The 19,520-nt window shown below is 63.0% G+C and overlaps 1 protein-coding gene and 1 long non-coding RNA gene across 2 annotated transcripts in view; one reads left to right on the plus strand and one right to left on the minus strand.

Annotated features, from left to right (window-relative positions):
* Nucleotides 1–493: 493 nt before the first annotated feature.
* Nucleotides 494–19,520, plus strand: part of HTRA3 (HtrA serine peptidase 3) — a 29,186-nt gene continuing 10,159 nt past the window's right edge. Inside the window, exons 1-4 of the mRNA XM_052641670.1 lie at nt 494–878; nt 13,488–13,587; nt 16,415–16,637; nt 18,482–18,676. Coding sequence (XP_052497630.1) covers nt 494–878; nt 13,488–13,587; nt 16,415–16,637; nt 18,482–18,676 — 903 coding nt within the window. The remainder of the gene's footprint in view (nt 879–13,487; nt 13,588–16,414; nt 16,638–18,481; nt 18,677–19,520) is intronic.
* LOC128049438 (uncharacterized) lies at nt 16,426–18,705 on the minus strand. Its single transcript, XR_008199586.1, has 3 exons — nt 18,521–18,705; nt 17,856–18,010; nt 16,426–17,565 (listed from the first exon to the last, which is right to left on the minus strand). It is a non-coding gene; the product is annotated as an uncharacterized LOC128049438 (long non-coding RNA).

Consider the following 19,520-nt stretch of genomic DNA (forward strand, 5'->3'; position numbering starts at 1 on the left):
CCCGGGATGGTGCCCGCGGCCTGCACGCGGGTGGCTCCTCCCCTACAAGGCCCCTGACACGACGGGCGGGCGCTGCATAACCGTCACCCGGTTCCCCAGACCAGGCAGGCCCAGCTTTTGGCCGCGGGTGGGTCCAGGCCCCGGAAGGCCGGCGCGGGGGGTGGAGGGGGGCGGCGGTTGGGCCGGGGCGGAGCTGGCGAGGGGCCGGGCCACCCCCTTTCTGCGAGGGCGGGCGGCCGGCGCCTTAAAACGCGGCAGGGCCGGCCGCCCAGCAGACCGTCGGCCCGGCCGGCACGGGGCGCCTCTCCAGTCCCTCGCCGCGTTCCCCGCGCCCCGGGCATGTCCCTGCGGTCCCGGCGCCCGCCCGCCTGAGCCCGAGCCGCCGGCGCAGGGGGCCGCGTTCCCTCCGTCGGCGCGCAGAGCCGCGGCCTCGGTGCGCGCCCCCTCCCCGGGCCGCTCTCCCGCGCCGCCGCCCGCCGCCGGCCGGTCCGCCATGCAGGCGCGGGCGCTGCTCCTGGCCGCGCTGGCCGCCCTGGCGTTGGCCCGGGAGCCCCCAGCCGCGTCGTGCCCCGCGCGCTGCGACGTGTCGCGGTGCCCGAGCCCCCGTTGCCCTGGCGGCTACGTGCCGGACCTCTGCAGCTGCTGCCTCGTGTGCGCCGCCACCGAGGGCGAGGCGTGCGGCCGCGCCGTCGACTCGCCGTGCGGGGAGAGCTTGGAGTGCGTGCGCGGGCTGTGTCGCTGCCGCTGGGCGCATGCTGTGTGTGGCACCGACGGGCACACCTACGCCAACGTGTGCGCGCTGCAGGCGGCCAGCCGCCGCGCGCTGCAGCTCTCTGGGACGCCCGTGCGCCAGCTGCAGAAGGGCGCCTGCCCATCCGGTAAGCGCTCGGCCGGGGCGGAAGCGCCAGCATCGCTGGCGGGGTTGGGGGGGTGGGGGGGTGGGGATGAAGAAGCGTCTCCTGGGAAACGGGGCTCAGAGCCAGGGCGGAGTGCTCCCCAGGGAACAAGTGACGATTTCTTTTAGAGATCTCTAACCAGGCTTCCGGTTTTCAGGTCGGGGAACCAAGATGGGGAAAGGTAAAGTGCTGTCCCCAAGGTCGCAGAAGTAGCCCACCGGTGGTGAGACCAAGGGCTCTGACCACCCCAGTGGGCCTGGTCCACCCAGCATTTCTCCAGCCTCATTAAAATGTACCCACCTTGTGTCTCATTTCCCCTGGTCCCCACATCCCTGCCCTGCCTGGGAGTTGGATGCAAAGCACTCTTTCCTGGCCTTCGATATCTGGGTATCCGTAGGACAGCAGTTGAGCCACATAGGGTGTTTTCTTTTCTTTTTTTTTTTTTTTGTACTGCATTTGAAATACGTCTCTGGAAGGTCGTTTAGGAACGGTGAGCCAGTGTGTGGTGTCTCTGGACTGTGTGAGGGGGCTCTGTGTGGACAGGCCGTGGGGTAAGAAATCTCTCAGTCCCATCAAACCTTGGAGCATGCGTGCGTGCGTGCGTGCGTGCTAAGTCGCTCAGTCGTGCCTTTGTGACCCCATGGACTGTAGCCCACCAGGCCCCTCTGTCCATGGGATTCTCCAGGCAAGAATTCTGGAGTGGGTTGCCATGCCCTCCTCTAGGGAGTCTTCCCCACCCAGGGATGGAAGCCACATCTCTCGTCTCTTGCCTTGGCAGACCAGCTCTTTACCGCTGAGCCACGGGAGAAGCCCAATCTTAGAGTAGACCCCCTAACCTGGGGTTGGCTCCAGGTGGCTTCTTGCCACACAGGCTGACCCTGTGAAAGAAAATGCTAGAAAACCCTGCTGTGCCTATGTTCGTCTGGGGCATTTCTTGGGAAGGCAGGCTCACGCGTTGGTTCCTAGGCGCTCTGAGCACAGCACCCTGCGCTGAGTTCACAGCAACTGAGAGGAATCAGGCTCCGTGTGTGCCCTCAGCCCACAGCTGGGGAGATGCTGACCCCCAGGACGGGCTCCACCGTGGGGCACAAGGCCACCTGGGAGCCAGGGAGCCTGGAAGGGCTGAAGGGCTAGCTCTTCTGGGAAGAGAAGGCAGTGTGAATCGCCACATGGAGACCTTACCGTGTGTGGTGAGCCAGGTCAGGGAGAACACACAGCCCAGAGCAGCTGGTGTGCAGGGGTGTGTGTGTGCACACATGTGTGTGAATGTGTGCACGCATGTGCATGTGCGTGCATGCGTGTGCATGTAGGTGTGTGTGCATGCATGTGTGCACGTGTATGCGTGTGTGCATGTGTGTGACACCCAAGGCTGGACAGCTTGTCAGGGACAGGACCATGCATGTCCCATAAACATTGTACCTTAGATTTCACCCTGTAGGCCAGGCTTCCCAAATCAGGTCTGGGATTCTGAAAACAAGTGTCCTGGGGCCCAAACGTTCTAGAAAGTAAACTCCAGCCCTGCAGTGGGGAGTCACATTCAGCTTGAGTCTTTCAGAGCTCCCTGCAACAAGGTAAAAAAAAAAAAAAAACCAAAATGATAAAAACCCAGGGTTTCCCAAGAGAACTTCAGCAAAGAGCTCCTTCCTAGGAGAATGCACGGGACCTCCCCCTGGCACGCCGGGGTTCCAGGGAGCCTGGTTTGGGAAGCATTATGTGGGATTAGCCATGATTATATGGGACAGCCTTTGAAGGGTTTTAAGAGAAGTGAGTGTGATGTGGTCAGGCTTGTGCTTGGATTGTGCCTGGGAGACTGGGGGCGTGGGGCCACTCGATGTCACGGGGGTGGAAAAGTTATCATTTACTGCGTGCCCGCTTCACCCTCTGCCTTGGGGCTCAGAGCCAGCGGGCCCATCTCAGGCCATGCTGGCAGGTCAGATAGGCAGAGGGCTCAGGGTAGGCTCCCCAAAGCCAACTCTCCCAAGTAGTGGATGCTCTTAGAATCAGGCTCCAGGGCGCCAGGGGCTGGAGTGGGTTGGAGGTGGTCTAGGCATTTCGAAGCCTTTATTTTCTTTAATAACTATTAAATGTTGTATTCTTTTTTAAAATGTTCATTTACCTGGCTGCGCCGGGGCTTAGTTGAGGCCCAGGGGATCTTTAGTTGTGGTTGGTGAACTCTTAGTTGTAGCAAGTGGGACCTAGCTCCCTGGCCAGGGGTTGAACCTTGGGCCCCCCGCGTTGGGAGCACAGAGTCTTAGTCCCTGGACCACCAGGGGCGTCATGAAACCTTTCTTCTTGGCCGATGGAGTCCCAGCTTGCGAAACCCCTGCTCTGTGTGTCCTGCTCGCCGTGGGCTGGCAACAAGGGCCCTGCAATGAGGCAGAGCCCGGCTGGACCCTGGAGAAACGGATGGAGGGAGACACTGGAGGCTGCGCAGAGAACGGTAGCGTGGCGGCCACAGGCAGCCGCAGAGGGCTCGGGCGGAGTGGGAGGCCTGCAGCTGGGGCTGGCCCTGCCCCTCCTCCGAACACGGTGCTGCCCATGAGGCCCTGCTCCTCAGTTTCCTCATCTGTCAAGTGGGACGAATGCTCAGTTTCGGTGAATTGGTGCAGACACGTGCCTCCAACCAGCGGTCGCCAGACGGCCGGTTACTTTGTGTGTCATGATCGCGCTTCTGACGCCTCCCACCACCCTTTCCATCACCTGGCAAGGCCTGGGAGGCTCCCCAGAGGCGGAGCTCCAGTGCTGAGCGGTGGGAGGTGACCCGGGCTCTCTGGACAGGTGATGGGGAGGACGCAGGGAGCTGGGAGCCGGGCCGAGGCAGAGGGACCGGCCGCACCGGGTGGGCGCGCAGACCGAAAGTCCTGTCTTCAGAGCCCCCCGGGGCAGGGGGCGCCCAGAGGGTCTGCGGCCACTGCGGCCTCGGTGGCCGGGGCCAGATGGGCCCAGCCTCCCATGGGTACCTTGCACACCATGGTTCGCGGCCCGCCCCTGCTCCCGGCGCCCGGGCACAGGGACCTCAGACACCCGGCTTCCCGCAAGGCAGCAGGGGCAGAGTCCAGCCCCTGTGGACTGGCGCCGTCTCACTTGGCGAATCCGTTCCTTACTCATGCACCCGAGATGTGCTCACGGAGGCAGGGAAGGGCCAAGTGATGGGGCTGAGGTCACTCGGCTGGGAAATGACAGAGGCAGGCCTGGCCCGGGTCTGGCTGGCACTCTTCTTCACGCAGGGCGGCGGGCCCCCAAGGTCTGGGGTCAGGATCAGGCCTGGGTCTCCAGCGCCAATAGGCTCAACCTCTATAGAGCATCCCTGGTGGCGATACTCGCTCCCCGACCCCGGGCCTTCCCAGGGCCTGGTCAGAAATCACTGGGTGATGTCCACGTGTAGTGGCAGGTAAGGGGCTACTATCTTCAACATATCCCTCTGGACGTGAGTCCTGCCGGCTCCACCCTCACTTGCCTTCGGACGCACCCAGGGTCCTGTCTCCAGCCCCCTCCTTCCCTGAGCCGAAGTCCTGTGTCCTGGTCCAACAGGACCACCCCTGGGGAGTTTAGGTCAGAAGGCTCCGTCATGCTTTGACCCCTTACTTCCCCTCGTTCCTCACTCCCTGTCTGCAGGAGGGTCCTCAGCTCGACCTTGAGATGTTCCCCCCAGGGTCCCTCCAGCCACGCTGGCCTCCGCGGACCTTTTCCGCCTCCCTCATCCTCCCTTCGGTCACTTCTTCACACGGCGGCCAGGGTGACTGTGATAAATCCATGCTGCCCATCACGGGTGGGACCCCTGCAGCCGTTCCCCAACACCTACCCTGAGCCTCAACCCCCTGTGCCGTCTGGCCCTGCCCACCCCTCCAACACCCTCTTCTCCCGGGCTGCAGCCACACTGGTCTCCTTTCCGCCTCGGGGTCTTTGCAAGTACAGTGTCTGCTGCACCAAATTCCCATTCCTTCACCTTCGTAGGACCGGTCCTCAACTTGCCTTAGCCTAGATGAGCTGCCCTCCCTGACTGCCTGGGTGGTCCCTTGCATCAGCCTCATGGGCGCACCATGGGGACTCCTCTGAACCACCTCTCATTTCTTCTCTAACTCAATGTCTTATTCAACTTCACCAGGCTCTGAGCCTCACAGGGCGGACATCTGGTCTGTTTGTTCTCTGCAGGCCTGGTCCAGCAGCTGAGCTCAGTGGGTGCCGTTGGAATGAAAGGCCGGCCCACATGGTGGGTGTCTCTCCTTGCATACCCCCCAGTGACGGTGGGCTCACTACCTACCCAGGGAGCTTTTGCGCCTTCCCATGTCTGTGCAAGGCAGATGCTACGTGTTGGGGATGAGTATCCATCAAGGGGAAAGTAAAGGCCGGAAAGCTGCGTCTGCACGGAGCAGACGGGTCTCTTTTCACAGCCTCTGCCCACAGCTGCAGACCAGGAGGCCTGTGCGTCTGCAATTCAGAATTTCGAGCCCCAGGGCAGTTCATTCGTTCTCGGTCGCTGAGAGGTCAGTTGTCCGAACCTGTCCCTGGGATTTTCCCAGCAAGAATCCTGGAGGGCAATTCACAACGTGGCATTTAATCATCAGTTTTTATTGTTCAGCCCCAGAGCAGGTGCCAGTGGAGACTCTGGGCTCTGTTTGTTTAAGAGCTTTGTTGACTTTCGGTGTTTAATCCTCTTAGCAGCTTCCCGGGCCTTGCACTCAGGACTCACCAGGGCCCCCACCTCTCCCCTTCCCCCGCCCGGACCAGGGGCTGAGTTGCAGCCTCTGGTGGCTCCTGAGGACCTGTGAGGAGCCAGGGATCCGGCCAAGAGGAGCTTAGGGCCTGGACTGCTGTGCCGCCATCCTTTCCCGGCCAGGGTTTGGCCTGGACAGCACCCTCACCCAGCCACCTCGCACTCCCTAAAGCTGATCTGGAGGTGTGCTGGGATCCCATAGCACCCCATCCGGTCCTGCCTTCCCCAGGCCTGTCCCCTTCCCATGCACCTCCACACGGGACCCCCACTTGCCTTTGGGGACCAAGCAGGACTTCCCATGCAGCCCACTGGCTCAGTATATCCTGGGCTCTGCTTCCTGTCCACTGCCACCACCACCACCAGCCAAGTCCCTGTGAAATCTCTGATCATCTGTGCCGTGAAGGGGAGGGAGAACACATCTCTGGGATGAGGAGAGGGAGCAATCAGGGAGAGCTTCCTGGAGGAGGTGGCATCTAAACAGCCGTGGAGATGGCCGATGCAGGCAGAGCCTGTGCAGAGGAGGATAGCAGGAAATGCTAAGCATAGGCGAGAGGAGCAGTGAGGGTGAGCCATCTTCAGGAAGTGAGAGACCCCTGAAGCTTCTGGGTAACAGGTGTGCAGAGTGGGGCGTGGGGCCCAGCTCATGGGAGTCTGGTGCCTGAGTGGGTCTGAGCTCGGCTGGCAGCCGAGGGGGACAGGCCCCAGAGGCTCTGGGGTCTCATGACTGAGGGAGCAGGGTGCAGGGCAGGCGGGTGGCTGGGCCTGTCCTGAAAGAGCAGGTTTGGAGAGCTCTGCTTAGGTTCTGGCGTGGGTTCTGGCGTGGAGGGTGTCCAGTGGGAGACGGGCTTCCGCAGCAGGAGCCTGGCTGGCGAGCGGCCCTGTCCCTGGGTTGGTACTGCTGTGTTGCTGTGTTTGCATCATTGAGAGGGGGCGGCCGAGGTTTGGGGCAGGGCCACAGGCTCATCGCCCCTCCTGACTGTGGGAGCCCCCTCCATGACCTGCGGGGCCCGTGGAGCCCCACCCCCACCCCGTCCAAATCCAGGTCTGAGCTTGTCTTCAAGTCCACATCCCAAGGGGACCCGATGGAGACCACCCAGCCACTTGGGGGATGAACTGTCCTGAGTCCGTCATGCCGTGAGTATTGTGCCGGGGGAGCCGGAGCCCAAGTGAGTCAGGCTCAACCCACTGACGGCGTCCACCTGGCCCGACACGTGCCCCTCGGCTGCCGAAAGCCTGGGAGAAATGAGGACAAGCAGAGTCACGTGGCCTCCTTGCAGGCCCGGGGTTCATACAAACCGGGTGTGGAGCGGTGGGCCACTGGCTGAGTCCTGCCGGAGAGACTGAAAGCCACCTCCTCCTGGGCTGCTCTGATGGAGAGAAGCCAGCAGGTTTTACCAGGGTCAAAGGTGAGGCCTTGTGCTACAGGCTAAACGCCCGTCGTATCTGGGTGTGTTTGTCATGGCCCTTATAAGAAAAGACCCCAGCAAGGTGCAGTCGCCTGCCAGAGGTCAGCAGGTGGGAAGAGACAGCTCTGCCCTGAGACTGGTCTTGGCCACCGGGCAGGCCTCCAGCCCCTGAGGAAGTGGCCTCCCAGCTTTGATAAAGGTGTTGAATAGTTGGAGAAAGAAAGAAAGCACAGACTCCTTGTCCTAGAGTAGCACAGACATGGCCAGGACATGTGGGTGTGTGTCTCCCAAACAGAACACCAAGTCTGCTGCAGAGGGGAGCATGGGGCCCCTGGGGTTGTGCCGCACACAACCCGCCTGACTGTATGCTTTAGCCCTCTAGCAGAGCCAGGACTGAGACCCAGTTCTGTTCGAGTTCCACCACTTCCCGAGGTGAGGCCCTGCAAATCTCGGCTCTCCACACCTCAGCTTCCCCATCTGTGAAGGGGGGCCAACAGACCCTCCTCCCTGGATCACTGACAGTCGATGAGATAATTTACCCCCGTGTAAGGGTTAACAGGCCTTGGTGGGAACAAACCTAAACATTGCCAAGTCGACGTTTCTGACGTGCATGGAGTTTATGAGAGGGAGGCAGGGCCATTGAGGATGGGAAGGAGCCAGAAGGCAGCGCTGGCAGAAAGGCTGCCACATGCCAGGCCTTGCCCACGGGGGTTCCACTGGCCTCGTTTAGCCCCCACGTCACAGCTGAGTCAACTGATGGGCCAGTAGGGCAGGGAGGGCTTCCTGTAAGAGGAAGACCAGGGGGTTGACCCCACCTTAGCTTCTGGGTGGCCTGGAGTCCTGCCTGGCCTGTGGCGCCCCTTCATAAAGCGCAAACAGGCTGGTGGAAGAGCCCTCTGCTCCGTGGCGTTGGCTGCAGCCGCAGTGGGGTTCACAGCCGGAAGAGCTGGGCTGGCCCCAAGCTGAGGACCGGCCATGCCGGGCTCTCCTGGGAGCGGGACAGCTCACCACTCTGGACAAGGACCAACGAGGAGAAAGAGACGTGTCAGGGGTCGGGGGACCTGGCTGCCAGCCTTGCTGGGTGCCCTGACCTCTCTGAGCCTTTTTCCTCGCCTATACAATCATGATGATCCCTGCCTTGCAGAACAGCTGTGAAAATTCCCTGAAGCCTAAATGCCCAGAGCCTGGGCTGGTGTGGCCTGTGGAGTGGAGGTCTGGCTGCAGCCCTCAGCCCTGTGTTCCAGGGATGGGAGCCTGAGGGTCACAGACAGCAGGGGTCCCCCCTCCCTCCTACCCTACCCCTGGAGCCGCAGCGGGATCTGAAGTCACCGTCTTTGGCTGCGGGGAGACAGTTCACTCCGGGACAGGCATGTTTTCAAGAAAAAGAAAAACACAGGCAGAGAGCCATCCTGGGAACTAATTAGATCCGGAAGGCAGCCCCTGGGGCTGCAAAGCGGCCCCTGTGGGTGGTGGGTGGGGCCTGGGGGTGTGGAGGAGAGGCTGCGGAGGAGCCCCTGGGACGGTGCACCCACTCTCAGGCCCCCCGTTCTCTGAGGCTCTCTGCTCACTGCTGTGGGTCGGGGTGCCCAGGCCATGGGGACTTTCTCGAAGGACAGGTCTGGGAGGGGGTCACACAGGGCCTTGGGCCCCAGATGAGACAGCTTGGTCCCTGAGCCCACTGAGTCAGGCAGGGCGGCCTCCCCAGGGGCAGTGTGTGGGCCTGGGCCTGGGGGTCTGCAGGAGAAGGACTGACTACAAAGGCTGGGTGGGCCACTTCAGAACGTGCGTGCTTGGGGAACCACAGCCGAGGCCACCGGGAGGCGGGTAGGGCACTAGCGAGGCTGCGGGACTAAAGGGGAAGCCCCGGCCCCCGAGCCCGGGCGAGAGGTTGCCCTCCGGCCTGCAGGCTGTCAGCATTGTGGATGGATGGGCCCGGCCTGGGACCTTGTGGGCACCTGCTGATGGTCCCTCCCTCCTCAGTTCTTAGCTGACTGCTGGGTGATGACGGGGGTAGCGGGGGAGTCTTCTGATTGCAGGACGCAATAGAAGAATGGGCAGTGACCTCCGAGTTAGAGGGAAAAAACCTGAGTCTCAGTCCTGGCTCTGCCCGCTGTGTGCTAGACAGGTGAGGTGTACAGTTGGGCAGGTTGCGCACTGCACAGTTCCAAGGGCAGCTGCCACGCTGTGATCTCTGTTAACAACGGCCCCAGGGTTGTACAGTTCACAACCTGTGCGGCAGTACGCGTGGCCCTGGGTGGGGTGCCTGGGCCAGTCCCTCTGCCTTCCTGGGCCGGGACTTCCCCACCCGTTCCCCGGGCCGTCGTGAGCACCCAGAGTCAGCACACGCAGTAGAGCCTCTTTCAGGGTCCGCCACTGTCAGCCCTCCCGGAAGCGCTGCCGCACAGAAACGCAGGAGGCGGGCGCTGGGCACACTCGGCTCTTTTCCCATCCCCGGGAGGTGCCACTGGACACCTGGCCTTGACTGCTTTGCGCTGTTTTCAAGGTCTTCCTGACTAGGACTTCCAGGGCCCGCGGGCTAGGGCTAACACACACACGCACAAAGTGCTAACAGCTGAATCTGGTCAAGACTGACTGTAGACTTCAGAACTCTGGCTCCAGGACAGGGTGAGGCCGGGGTGGGGGTTGTCAAAAACCCCCCAAATAAACAGAGTCCGCCTCCCAGCCGTGGGGCCCGCGGTTTTCATGTGGAGCGCGGCGGTGGGAACCGCGTCTCTCCTTTCCCACTGATTCATGGGATGACTCATCTGTGTGTGGGGGGGCGGCCCAGGCAGCCCTCCCTGCCCCGCCTCCCCCCCATCCCCACCACCCACCTCGCCCTCTTAAAGGGACAGGACCTGGTTCCGGGGCTGGGGGGGGTTGCTGTGAACCAGCTGGCTGACCCAGGAGCTCTGCAGGGGCCCAGGGTCAGGGAGGACAGACGGTCTGGAGGCACCAGGCCTGTGTCCACCCTCAACCGTCTTTACCTCCAGCCTGTTTCCTGACACACGGCTCCCACGGCGAGAGCTGCTTAGCAGGCTGAACAACCTTTGTGGTGGTGTTTGCAGACCTACTGTGTGCTGCTGGGTCAGCTGGGGTCTGGCAGGGCATCCCTGCTCTCCATCCTTCCCACCCTCCCCCTCTCAGGGGCTGCCTTGGGGGTCACCTCTGCTGGTGACAGCTGGGCTGTGGGGCATCCCGACAGGTCTGCTGTGTCCCAAAGGAGCTGGTGCATGGGTGGGAGGTAAGTCCTGCCCACCTTCTCCCTGGGGTTCCTGCAGCCACCAGGGCCCTGCCGCCTGCGGCGCTGGAAACTTTTGCTCTCATACCCCCCTAGCCCAGGGCACACACGCGCACACACACACACGAAAACACACGCACGTGCGCACACACATGCATGCACGCATGTGCACACACGCACACACACTTGTGCACACACATGCATACACACACGCATGCACACACAGCCCGGACCAGGCCTCCCTCTCTCCAGTCTCTGTTTTATCTGCGTCTAACTTGCCTAGAGGAGAACCTTCAGGAAATCCACAAACCGAAGCACAGTCGCCCGTCGCTCTGCCTCTGCCCTGGTGGCCGCCATGAAATCTTGTGATGTGTTTTCCCACCAGCCTGTAACCTGTGAATGTTTTACAGGGGGTTTTTGTTCTCAAATCATTACATGAAATCGAGTGTGGCCTATTTTAACTCATCTCTGGAGAGGCTGCATTGGAAAGAAGAGCATCTGGGGGACGGTCCATGTGCGGTCTGGATCTGCGGGCAGCTGGGTCAGCGCCTCAGCGGCTTGGGCAGCTCGGGGCACGCTCTGCCAGCTGGCAGGACCTGCTGGGCAGGGTCAGCCAGTGGGGAGCAGACGTGCCTAAAGCTCTGGAGTCCCTGAGATCGGGGATGGAGTCAGAGTCCCAGAGGTCGGGGATGAAGTCCCTGAGGTCAGGGACAGGGTCCCTGAGGTCGGGAATGGGGTCCCTGAGGTCGGGGTCCCTGAGGTCGGGGACGGGGTCCCTGAGGTTGGGGATGGAGTCAGTGTCCCTGAGGTTGGGGACGGGGTCCCCGAGGCCGGGGACGGGGTTGCATGGTGGCACGGCCTCTTCTGGCCGGATGCTCTCACCCTTCTCTGCCTTGTTCACACTGGGCCCAGTTTGCGCTCAGCCAGATCCACCCGGAGCTGCCCTCATGCTGTGTCTTTGCACCTCTGCTCCCCCAACCCAGTGCGCCCTTCCAGGCACTGGACTCCACAGCACACCCCAGGCCTGCCTCGGTCCCATCGCTGGTCGCACAGTGCTGGGACTGGCCGGTCACTGGCCCGTTCCCAGCACGGGCTGTGTGCCCAGAAGGTGCTCGGCACCCCATGAGAGCGAGGGCGGCAGACCGGTCTTATGCCGGGAGCCCCAAGGAGGATCTGGGGGAAACCTGCCGGCGGTGAGGGGGAGGGGGAGCTGCCTGGAGGAGGAGGGGCTTGAGCTGCACCTGGGACGGGGAGGGCTCGGGAGAGATGCGGGTGGGAGGAGGCACAGACAGCGGGTGACGGAGCAGGGCCTGGGGGTGAGCGGCCCTACCGGGAGGGGCGACACCTGGCCTTGCCCGCCCCAGTGCAGAGTGGGGGTGGGCACGAGCCCAGACTAAAGAATATCCAGGCCGAGTGCCAAGCCCTCCGCTGCCTGGGTTGTCCGGGAACCTTGGGGACATAGGGGTTGCCTGGTAGGGGAGAAATTTGTGAGACCACAGAACCTGAAGTGGCCCCTCCGCCCTGAAGGCAGACATGAATGCAGGTTCCCAGCGCCCTTGGGCAGGGCCGCAGAGCTAGGCTCAGCCTCCACGGGCTAGCTGGCCAGTAGCTTCTCCTCCAGAATTTCGGGGACCACTAGCAATCCACATGGAAATAAGTGTGCTGGGCACCTGTGTGTGCTGGGAGCCACAGAGCCCTGGCCTGGGGTGGGCCCCAGGTCTCTGACCACGACCTCTGAACCTGAAATGCCACCCCTCCACGGGGCTCTGCCTCTGCAGGGGGTCCCTGGGAGCCCACCGTTTGATCGTCAAGGAGCCAAGAGTGGGGCACATCCCAGCTAGGCTCCTGCCACCCTGGACAGGCGGCCTTTGATTCAGGCTGACCGCGGGAGGCTGGGCCCTGAACGGTCAGTGACCATGGGCTGATTGAGAGGCAGACATCACAGAATCAGTAGGGTAGGCCCTCCTCGCCTCCCCTGACCACAGAGCCCAAGGCAAGCTCTCTTCTGGGCCCTGAGTCCCAGTCAGGCTTTAATGCACAGTCAGGGCCTTGAGTGGGGGATCCGGCAGGGAGGGGGTCCCTAAGGTGGGTGGCCTAAGGGTCACCTAAGGGAGATCTGTGGCCCCGTCCAGAGCCTGGCTCTCCTCCAACGGAGTTTCTGTTTTTCTACCTTCGGGATGGAACTGATGACCCCTTCCCTGGCTGCCCCCTGGACAGCTGGGGAGATGAGTCCGGCTGTGGGTGGGGGCCTCACTTGTCCACAGAGGCTTCCGAGGCCCCGACCGTGGGCCTGCGCTCCTTCCCGTCCCTTTGGACAGTCGGGAAAAACCAGATTTTCTCTAGATCCTGGTGTCCAGTCACTTCCCAGAGACCCTCAGCTGCGGGGCTGGGCTTTACGGGCTGAGCCCTCTTTGCTCAGCAACTTCGGGGAGCCTTAAGGTTTGCAAGTCACGGCCTGTTCCCTCAGCTCTCTGGAGCGGGCAGGGGTGGAAAGGACCAGAGACTGTAGCGATGTGCCTGAAGCCACACAGCTGGAGCCCAGCCCGTTGCTCCTTTCGGGCCCTGGGAGCCTCTTAGGAGCAGTGCTGAGCAGCACGGGCTACAGATGGCCCTGCTGTCTAGTGGAGGACCTGGGAGACCCCAGCACATGTGCCCACAGGGAGACCAAGGGGAGTGGGTCTCATGGCACCCACATGCCTCAGGCCTGTGGTCCCGGCAGGCGGCTGCTGACGGCAGCAGAAATCTGAGCCGGTGAAAGCTCCAGGGAAGGTCGCGAGCTGCCTGGTAGGCCGTCCTGGGGCCGGGCCAAGCTTGACACACACGTGGAGGGGCCCTGGCAACTCAGATGGCGGCAGCCCGACGTGGCCCAGGAGGGGGCCACCCCACGGCCGGGGGCTTCGGCCATGACCTTGTCCAACCACTGCACGGGCCCAGGGCCTGCAGGGACAGGCCAGAGCTGCAAGCTGGGGTGGGGGACGGTTTCCTCACACCAGCACACTGCTGTCTAGGAGAGAAAGGGCAAGGGCTCTTGGCAGCTGGCCCAGATAGGTCCAGCCCGAACTTTCTGTGAGTGCTACGTGTCCTAGCGTAAGTGTCCTGACCTCTCTGAGCCTCCCGGCCGCCCTGGCGATATAAGGTGGGGAAGCCCGGCGTCTGCCACCCTTGGGACAAGCGAGCCCTGTGCCTGGAGGTCTGGGCCTCACTAATGCACCCGGTTTTTCCTGCCAGTACAGGTCTCCACCAGCTGACCAGCCCGCGGTACAAGTTCAACTTCATTGCCGATGTGGTGGAGAAGATCGCGCCGGCTGTGGTCCACATAGAGCTCTTCCTGAGGTGCGTGGAGCCCCTCCTACCCCCCACCCCCACCATCTGCTGGGCCCAGACTAGACTCGATCCCAGCACTTGGGGGAAGGGGGCCAGTAGAGACGCGAGTGGCTGTGGAGTCCAGCGGACCCTGCTCAGACTTCCTGGTTGCTGTTGCCCTGGGGAGGACGCCCCTCCCCGACCCTGACCTCATGGCCTAAGGAGGCAGAAAGCAGCTCGCACTTGACCCAGCTGTAGCGGCTGCTGCAGGGTCACGGGGGCTGTCTGAGCTGATACCGCCCTGCAAACCCCCGGCTCCCGCAGAATCCTGGGGTCTCCTCTCAGACCAACTTCGACACTGCAGCTCTGTCTTAACCTCACGGCCGCTGTGTGTGGAGGGGGATGGCAGGGGCCCAGACGGGACACACAGGGTCAGACACCCCTCTTCCATCCTGTTGGGGTCGGAGGGAGCCAGCCCCTTGCATGCCATGCTGCCCGAGGGGACCATCGCCAAGGCCTCGGCCACAACCCCGGGGCCTCGCTTGACTTGACTTCACAGCTTTCCCCAAGCAGTGGGGGCAGCCAGCGTCATCAGCCCCCCAAAGCACAGGGGACGAGGCAACCCGCCCCCAACCCCACCCCGAGCAGGGGGCCACGAGCGGGCAGAATCGCTCCCACGCTGACTCCTGACCCCAGCACGGGACCCCGCCCCTGCCCACTGGCCGTGGAGCCTGATCAGTGGGAGCACCTGCATCCCGCCCCCAACCTCTGGAGGCCTAGGGGCTGAGCAGATGCCTGGCGCGAGCTTCGCACGGTCCTCGGAACCTGCTCCGTGCCCGTCGCCGCACGGGCTGCCCTTCCTGCCCTCCTGAGCCTCTCCCACCGCCCTGGCCTGGTGCCGCCTCCCGGAGGAGATAGCCGGGCCCAGCAGCCCACACCTCAGCGCTGACCGACAGCAGGTGCACCGTACTCCGGGGCCCTCCCACGGGTCGGGAAGGCAGGCTCCCATGTCCCCATTTCTGGATGTGGAAACAGAGGCCCAGGCAGCTGCCGCAGGCTCAGGGCTGCCCCCCGGGTCTCTGGCATCTCAGAGCCAAGCCCATCCCCCTGCAACACGCTGACCCCTCACTGCCTTTTCCATGGGCCCCAGACCCTGAAATGTGTCTTTAAGGAAACGACAGCCCAACGTGTGAATGGCCCATCCTTGGCCCTGCAGGTGGTTGTTGGGGGGCAGCGTCCTTCCAGACACCAGCCCTTGAACCAGATAGTTGCTGACTACAGTGGGAGGCCGCAATGGTGGGTCCAGCCTTCCTTGGAGGCTGACGTCTTGGGGTGGGGGCAGGGTGAGGCCGAGGTGGGCACCATCCCAGACACGGGCAGCGTGGTCCTCCAGCACAGGCACCTCCGGCTGTGACCTCGGAGTGCACAGGGAGAGGCCCTGGACTGCCTGGGGCTCTTCCTCAGACCCAAGGCGAGTCCTGCACCCGGCAGGCCCCGCAATCGGGTGCAGCTACTGCTCAGGGAACCACATGGAATCGGGTAGAGGCAGGAGCTGGTCTCAGGCCTGAGCAGACAGATGCTCTGGTCACCGCTGGAGGGGCTGAGTGGCCAGGCTGCCCAGGTCAAAGCCTGGCTCTGCCCTTCCCCTGCCTGACCCGGGCGGCTGGTTCATGTCCCTGGGCCTGGGTCCCCATCTGTGAACTGACTGTGGGCAGGAGGCTGACCTCTCTGAGCCTCAGTCTCCTCATCCAGGAAATGGGCTGACACCACCTCCCCTGACCCGGGAGGCTGGTTCATGTCACCGGGCCTGGGTCACCACCTGTGAACTGACTGTGGGCAGGAGGCTGACCCCTCTGAGCCTCAGTCTCCTCATCCAGGAAAGGGGCTGACACCACCTCCACTGACCCGGGCAGCTGCAGGCCTTGTTTCCCCACCTGTGAACTGGGCGGCCTCTCTCTCGTAGGGCGGCCGTGAGCATGGTGGGACTCGGTCCCTGGCTCCGTGGGCACTCTTGGTGACCTTGGTAGTCCCTGACCTGCTGGGGAGGTGGCATCTCTGCGCTTCCCAGAGATCCTCTCTGCTCTTCCTCCCCGCCCTTCCCCATCCCCGCCCCCTAACACACAAACACACACAGTTAGACCCTTTATGGCTGGTGTCTGTCCAGCAGCCTCAGGCATGCTTGACCTGCCCCGTCCAGACCCTGCACTGCGGCCCCAGAGACAATGGCGACCCTCCCCCGGGAAGGCCCTGAGCCTTCCAGGGCTTCAGGGCAGGCAACCAAGGCACCGGAGGGAGGTGGGAGCATGGGCCCCTCAGTGTTTATGACCCTCTCTCTGTGCAGCTGGAGATTAGGACGCTGACATTCCCCGGGGGCCTGCTGAGTCCCGTGGAGCAGTGTGCACATCCTCCTGTCTTCCCTATGGCTTGTTGACTGACTGCCTGCACCTGCTTGGTGGAGCAGGTGGTATCGGCCCATTTCCCAGATGGGGAGACTGAGGCCCAGAGGGGTCCGCCTCCTGGCTGTCCACAGTCAGGCAGGTGTAAGTGGGGATTGGACTCAAGGTTACAATCCTGGTCTGTCTGGCTCCAGGGCAGGAAGTGCCTGCTGCGTCGTCACGGCGCTGACATTCACAGGCCTCACATCTTGTCCTCGCAAATGGCAAGTCACAGGCCATTGTCCCCCTCTCTGTGGCTGTGAAATGGGTCCAGACTTAACAACTGGCCAAGGCCACAGCCAATAGGTGGCAGAGCCAGGATTCAATCCTAAGGCCTGGTGGATGCTCATTTCCCCCAGACCCTGGCTGTGGCTGCCCCCACCCAAGTCCTGACCCAGCCCACCCACCTGCCTTCCCCACAGACACCCTCTGTTTGGCCGCAACGTGCCCCTGTCCAGCGGCTCAGGCTTCATCATGTCGGCAGCGGGCTTGATCGTCACCAACGCTCACGTGGTGTCCAGCACCAACACTGTCTCAGGCCGGCAGCAGCTCAAGGTGCAGCTGCAGAATGGTGACACCTACGAGGCCACCATCAAGGACATCGACAAGAAGTCGGACATCGCCACCATCAAGATCCACCCCAAGGTGAGTTGGGGGGGAGCCCTTCCTGGACCCTGGGGCTCAGGGACCTCTCAGCCCCACTTTCCCGTCAGACACTCAGAGGAACCGAGGCCCCTGGGGACTGGCAACACGTCCTAGTCTTGGGTCTAGTCAGACTACAACCCCGATATCTGGACACCGCCCTGCAGGGCCCTAAGGAAATATGCCGCTCCCACATGGAGGGTGGAGGGTCTCCAAGGCTGGGGACACTTCCATTGTCCCTCCTGGGCCTATTCCTGCAGATGCCACTGTCCCCCTGGGGGTCACAGAAGGGGTGACTCCCTCCTGCATGCTTCTTGCTGTTCAGCTTCATGGTCCCAGCTCCATGGGGCACCGTGGGCTCACCTGGGTTGACCTGTGCCCTGCCCACGCCATGAAGTCCATGGAGGCGGCGGCGGTTGAGGGGGGCCCATGTGGGCTGGTGAGTCCAGCTTGGTTGAGCTTGCACCCAGCTTCTGCTCTTTCTGAATAAAAGTTGCCAGGACTTGAGATGATCAGTGTCTTGCAAGGAGGCCTCCTCTCGCCTGGTCACGCGAGAGGGAATTCAGTGACTCCACGAAATTATCCTAAGGGAGACCCTCGCCCACTTTCGGAGCCCTGTGACAGTTGTTCCTGAGCCCAGGGCACCACCTCTATGTTGGAGACGGGGAAACTGGGGGTGACGGGAGGGCCATACTCAAGGTCAGAGGTTGGCAGACGTTTTCCGTGAAGCGCGGACAGTGAACGATGCAGACTTTGCAGGGCCCGTGGTCTCTGTCGCAACCTCTCCACTGGGAACCGTCCTGGGAAGGCAGCCACAGGCCAGACAGATGGCTGGGCTGCAGTCCAGGGAAAGATGTGTTTACAGAAGAGGCTGCTGGATCTGGCTGGATTTGGCCGAGGGCCATAGTATGCACCCCCTGCCCGAGGACCCCTGTGGGGAGAGGCAGAGCCGTTCAGAGCCCTGGGTGGGCGGCCGCTGGGTCTCTCCCCTTCCAGGCACTGGAATCTCCCCCTGGGGAGTGGAGGGGTGCATCCTAGCAGCCACCAAAGGTGCTGGCAGGGTCAGTAAGACCAGGTACCCTGGTGCCCAGATGGGGTTCTCCTGACCGCAGTCTGACTTCCAGCCCCCAGCCCTGCATTAAACTGGGCTTTGGGGAAAGCTGCTGACCTGCTTTGTCCCCTCTCGGTCCTCATCCCAGATGCCACTTCCTGGGTCCTCACCTGGGACCTCGTGTGCCTCTTGCAGAGGCTTCACTGCCCAGCAACACAGAACGTGGCGCGTTGAGGCTCCATGCCTCCCACGTGGGCACAGCTGCTCAACGCCTCCTTAACCCTCACTTCTGTGTACAGCATTTTTCCTGCTTTATCAAGAGCTGCTGTGAAAAACAGAAAACTTCTTACTTGACTTGGAGGCAGACAGTACACAGGGGATGCCCCTGACATGGGAGGAGAGGCCAGATGGATGGAGCCCGCGGCCCTGAGGGTCTGTGGCTCAGGGTCCTGCCTTCTGACCTCCAGAGTCAGCAGAGGCCCCTGGGATCTGGGCGTGGCTGTGCCTCCTGGCTGTGCCCAGCCAGACCTTTCTGTGTCCTCCCTGACGTGGACCTGTGGCCTGCCTTGGGGAGACCTGTGGTCGCTGGTGGGCTGAGCCCCTGCTCTGCGAATGCCCAGCCCTGGGTCTGGTGGCCCCAAGGGTCAGCCAGCCTTGCTTTGGCCTGCACCCTGATGGCTCTGCTGCTCCAGGGACCACCCTGCCGGGGGCCTGGCCATAATTTGGCTCTGGTCCCACCAAAGGCCCACCACTGAGCTTCCCTTCCCGTATCCTCCCCGCCTCCCTCCACCCCCAGAAAAAGCTCCCGGCGCTGCTCCTGGGCCACTCGGCAGACCTGCGGCCCGGCGAGTTCGTGGTGGCCATCGGCAGCCCCTTCGCCCTGCAGAACACGGTGACCACTGGCATCGTCAGCACAGCCCAGCGGGACGGCCGGGAGCTGGGCCTCCGGGACTCGGACATGGACTACATCCAGACGGACGCCATCATCAACGTGAGTCCGCACAGCGGCCTCAAGGCCGGTCCCCGGAGCCCGGCCCACAGGGCCCCGCCCCGGAGCCCGGCCCACAGGGCCCCGCCCCGGAGCCCGGCCCACAGGGCCCCGCCCCGGAGCCCGGCCCACAGGGCCCCGCCCCGGAGCCCGGCCCACAGGGCCCCGCCCCGGAGCCCGGCCCACAGGGCCCCGCCCCGGAGCCCGGCCCACAGGGCCCCGCCCCGGAGCCCGGCCCACAGGGCCCCGCCCCGGAGCCCGGCCCACAGGGCCCCGCCCCGGAGCCCCGCCCACAGGGCCCCGCCCCAGAGCCCCGCCCCGGAGCCCCGCCCCGGAGCCCCGCCCACAGGGCCCCGCCCCGGAGCCCCGCCCTGGAGCCCCGCCCACAGGGCCCCGCCCCCCAGAGCCCCTCTCTCCAACGTCCACTGGCTGGAAGTTCTTTCTTTACATTAAGTGGAGCTCTGACTCCCGGGAGTTCTCCCCGTGGGCACCAGGCCGGCCCTCGCAGCCTTAGAGGCCGCAGCCCTGATCTAGGTCAGCCCTTCAGAGTAATAGAAATGCAGCCAAGACCTCAGAAATATCTTTGCCTAAATCACTCACCCCATCAACATCATTACCACTGTTATTGCTGCTACTGTTATTATTTTATTGGATGCTGCTTCTTGCATGCACAAAGCCCTTTGCCCAGACACCCAGCACCCGCCACCTCTCTGCTCTGCCATGGTTTAGACCCTCTTCTGGGAAGTGTTGGTCTTTGAAAGACTTCTCGATGCCAGTGGGATGAGAAGCGGTGCCCTGTCCTGCATCCACTGGGGAGGGTAGAGACATGGATGAGAGGCTGGAGGGA

This window comes from Budorcas taxicolor, chromosome 6, assembly GCF_023091745.1.
Source record: "Budorcas taxicolor isolate Tak-1 chromosome 6, Takin1.1, whole genome shotgun sequence".
Lineage (NCBI taxonomy): Eukaryota > Metazoa > Chordata > Mammalia > Artiodactyla > Bovidae > Budorcas > Budorcas taxicolor.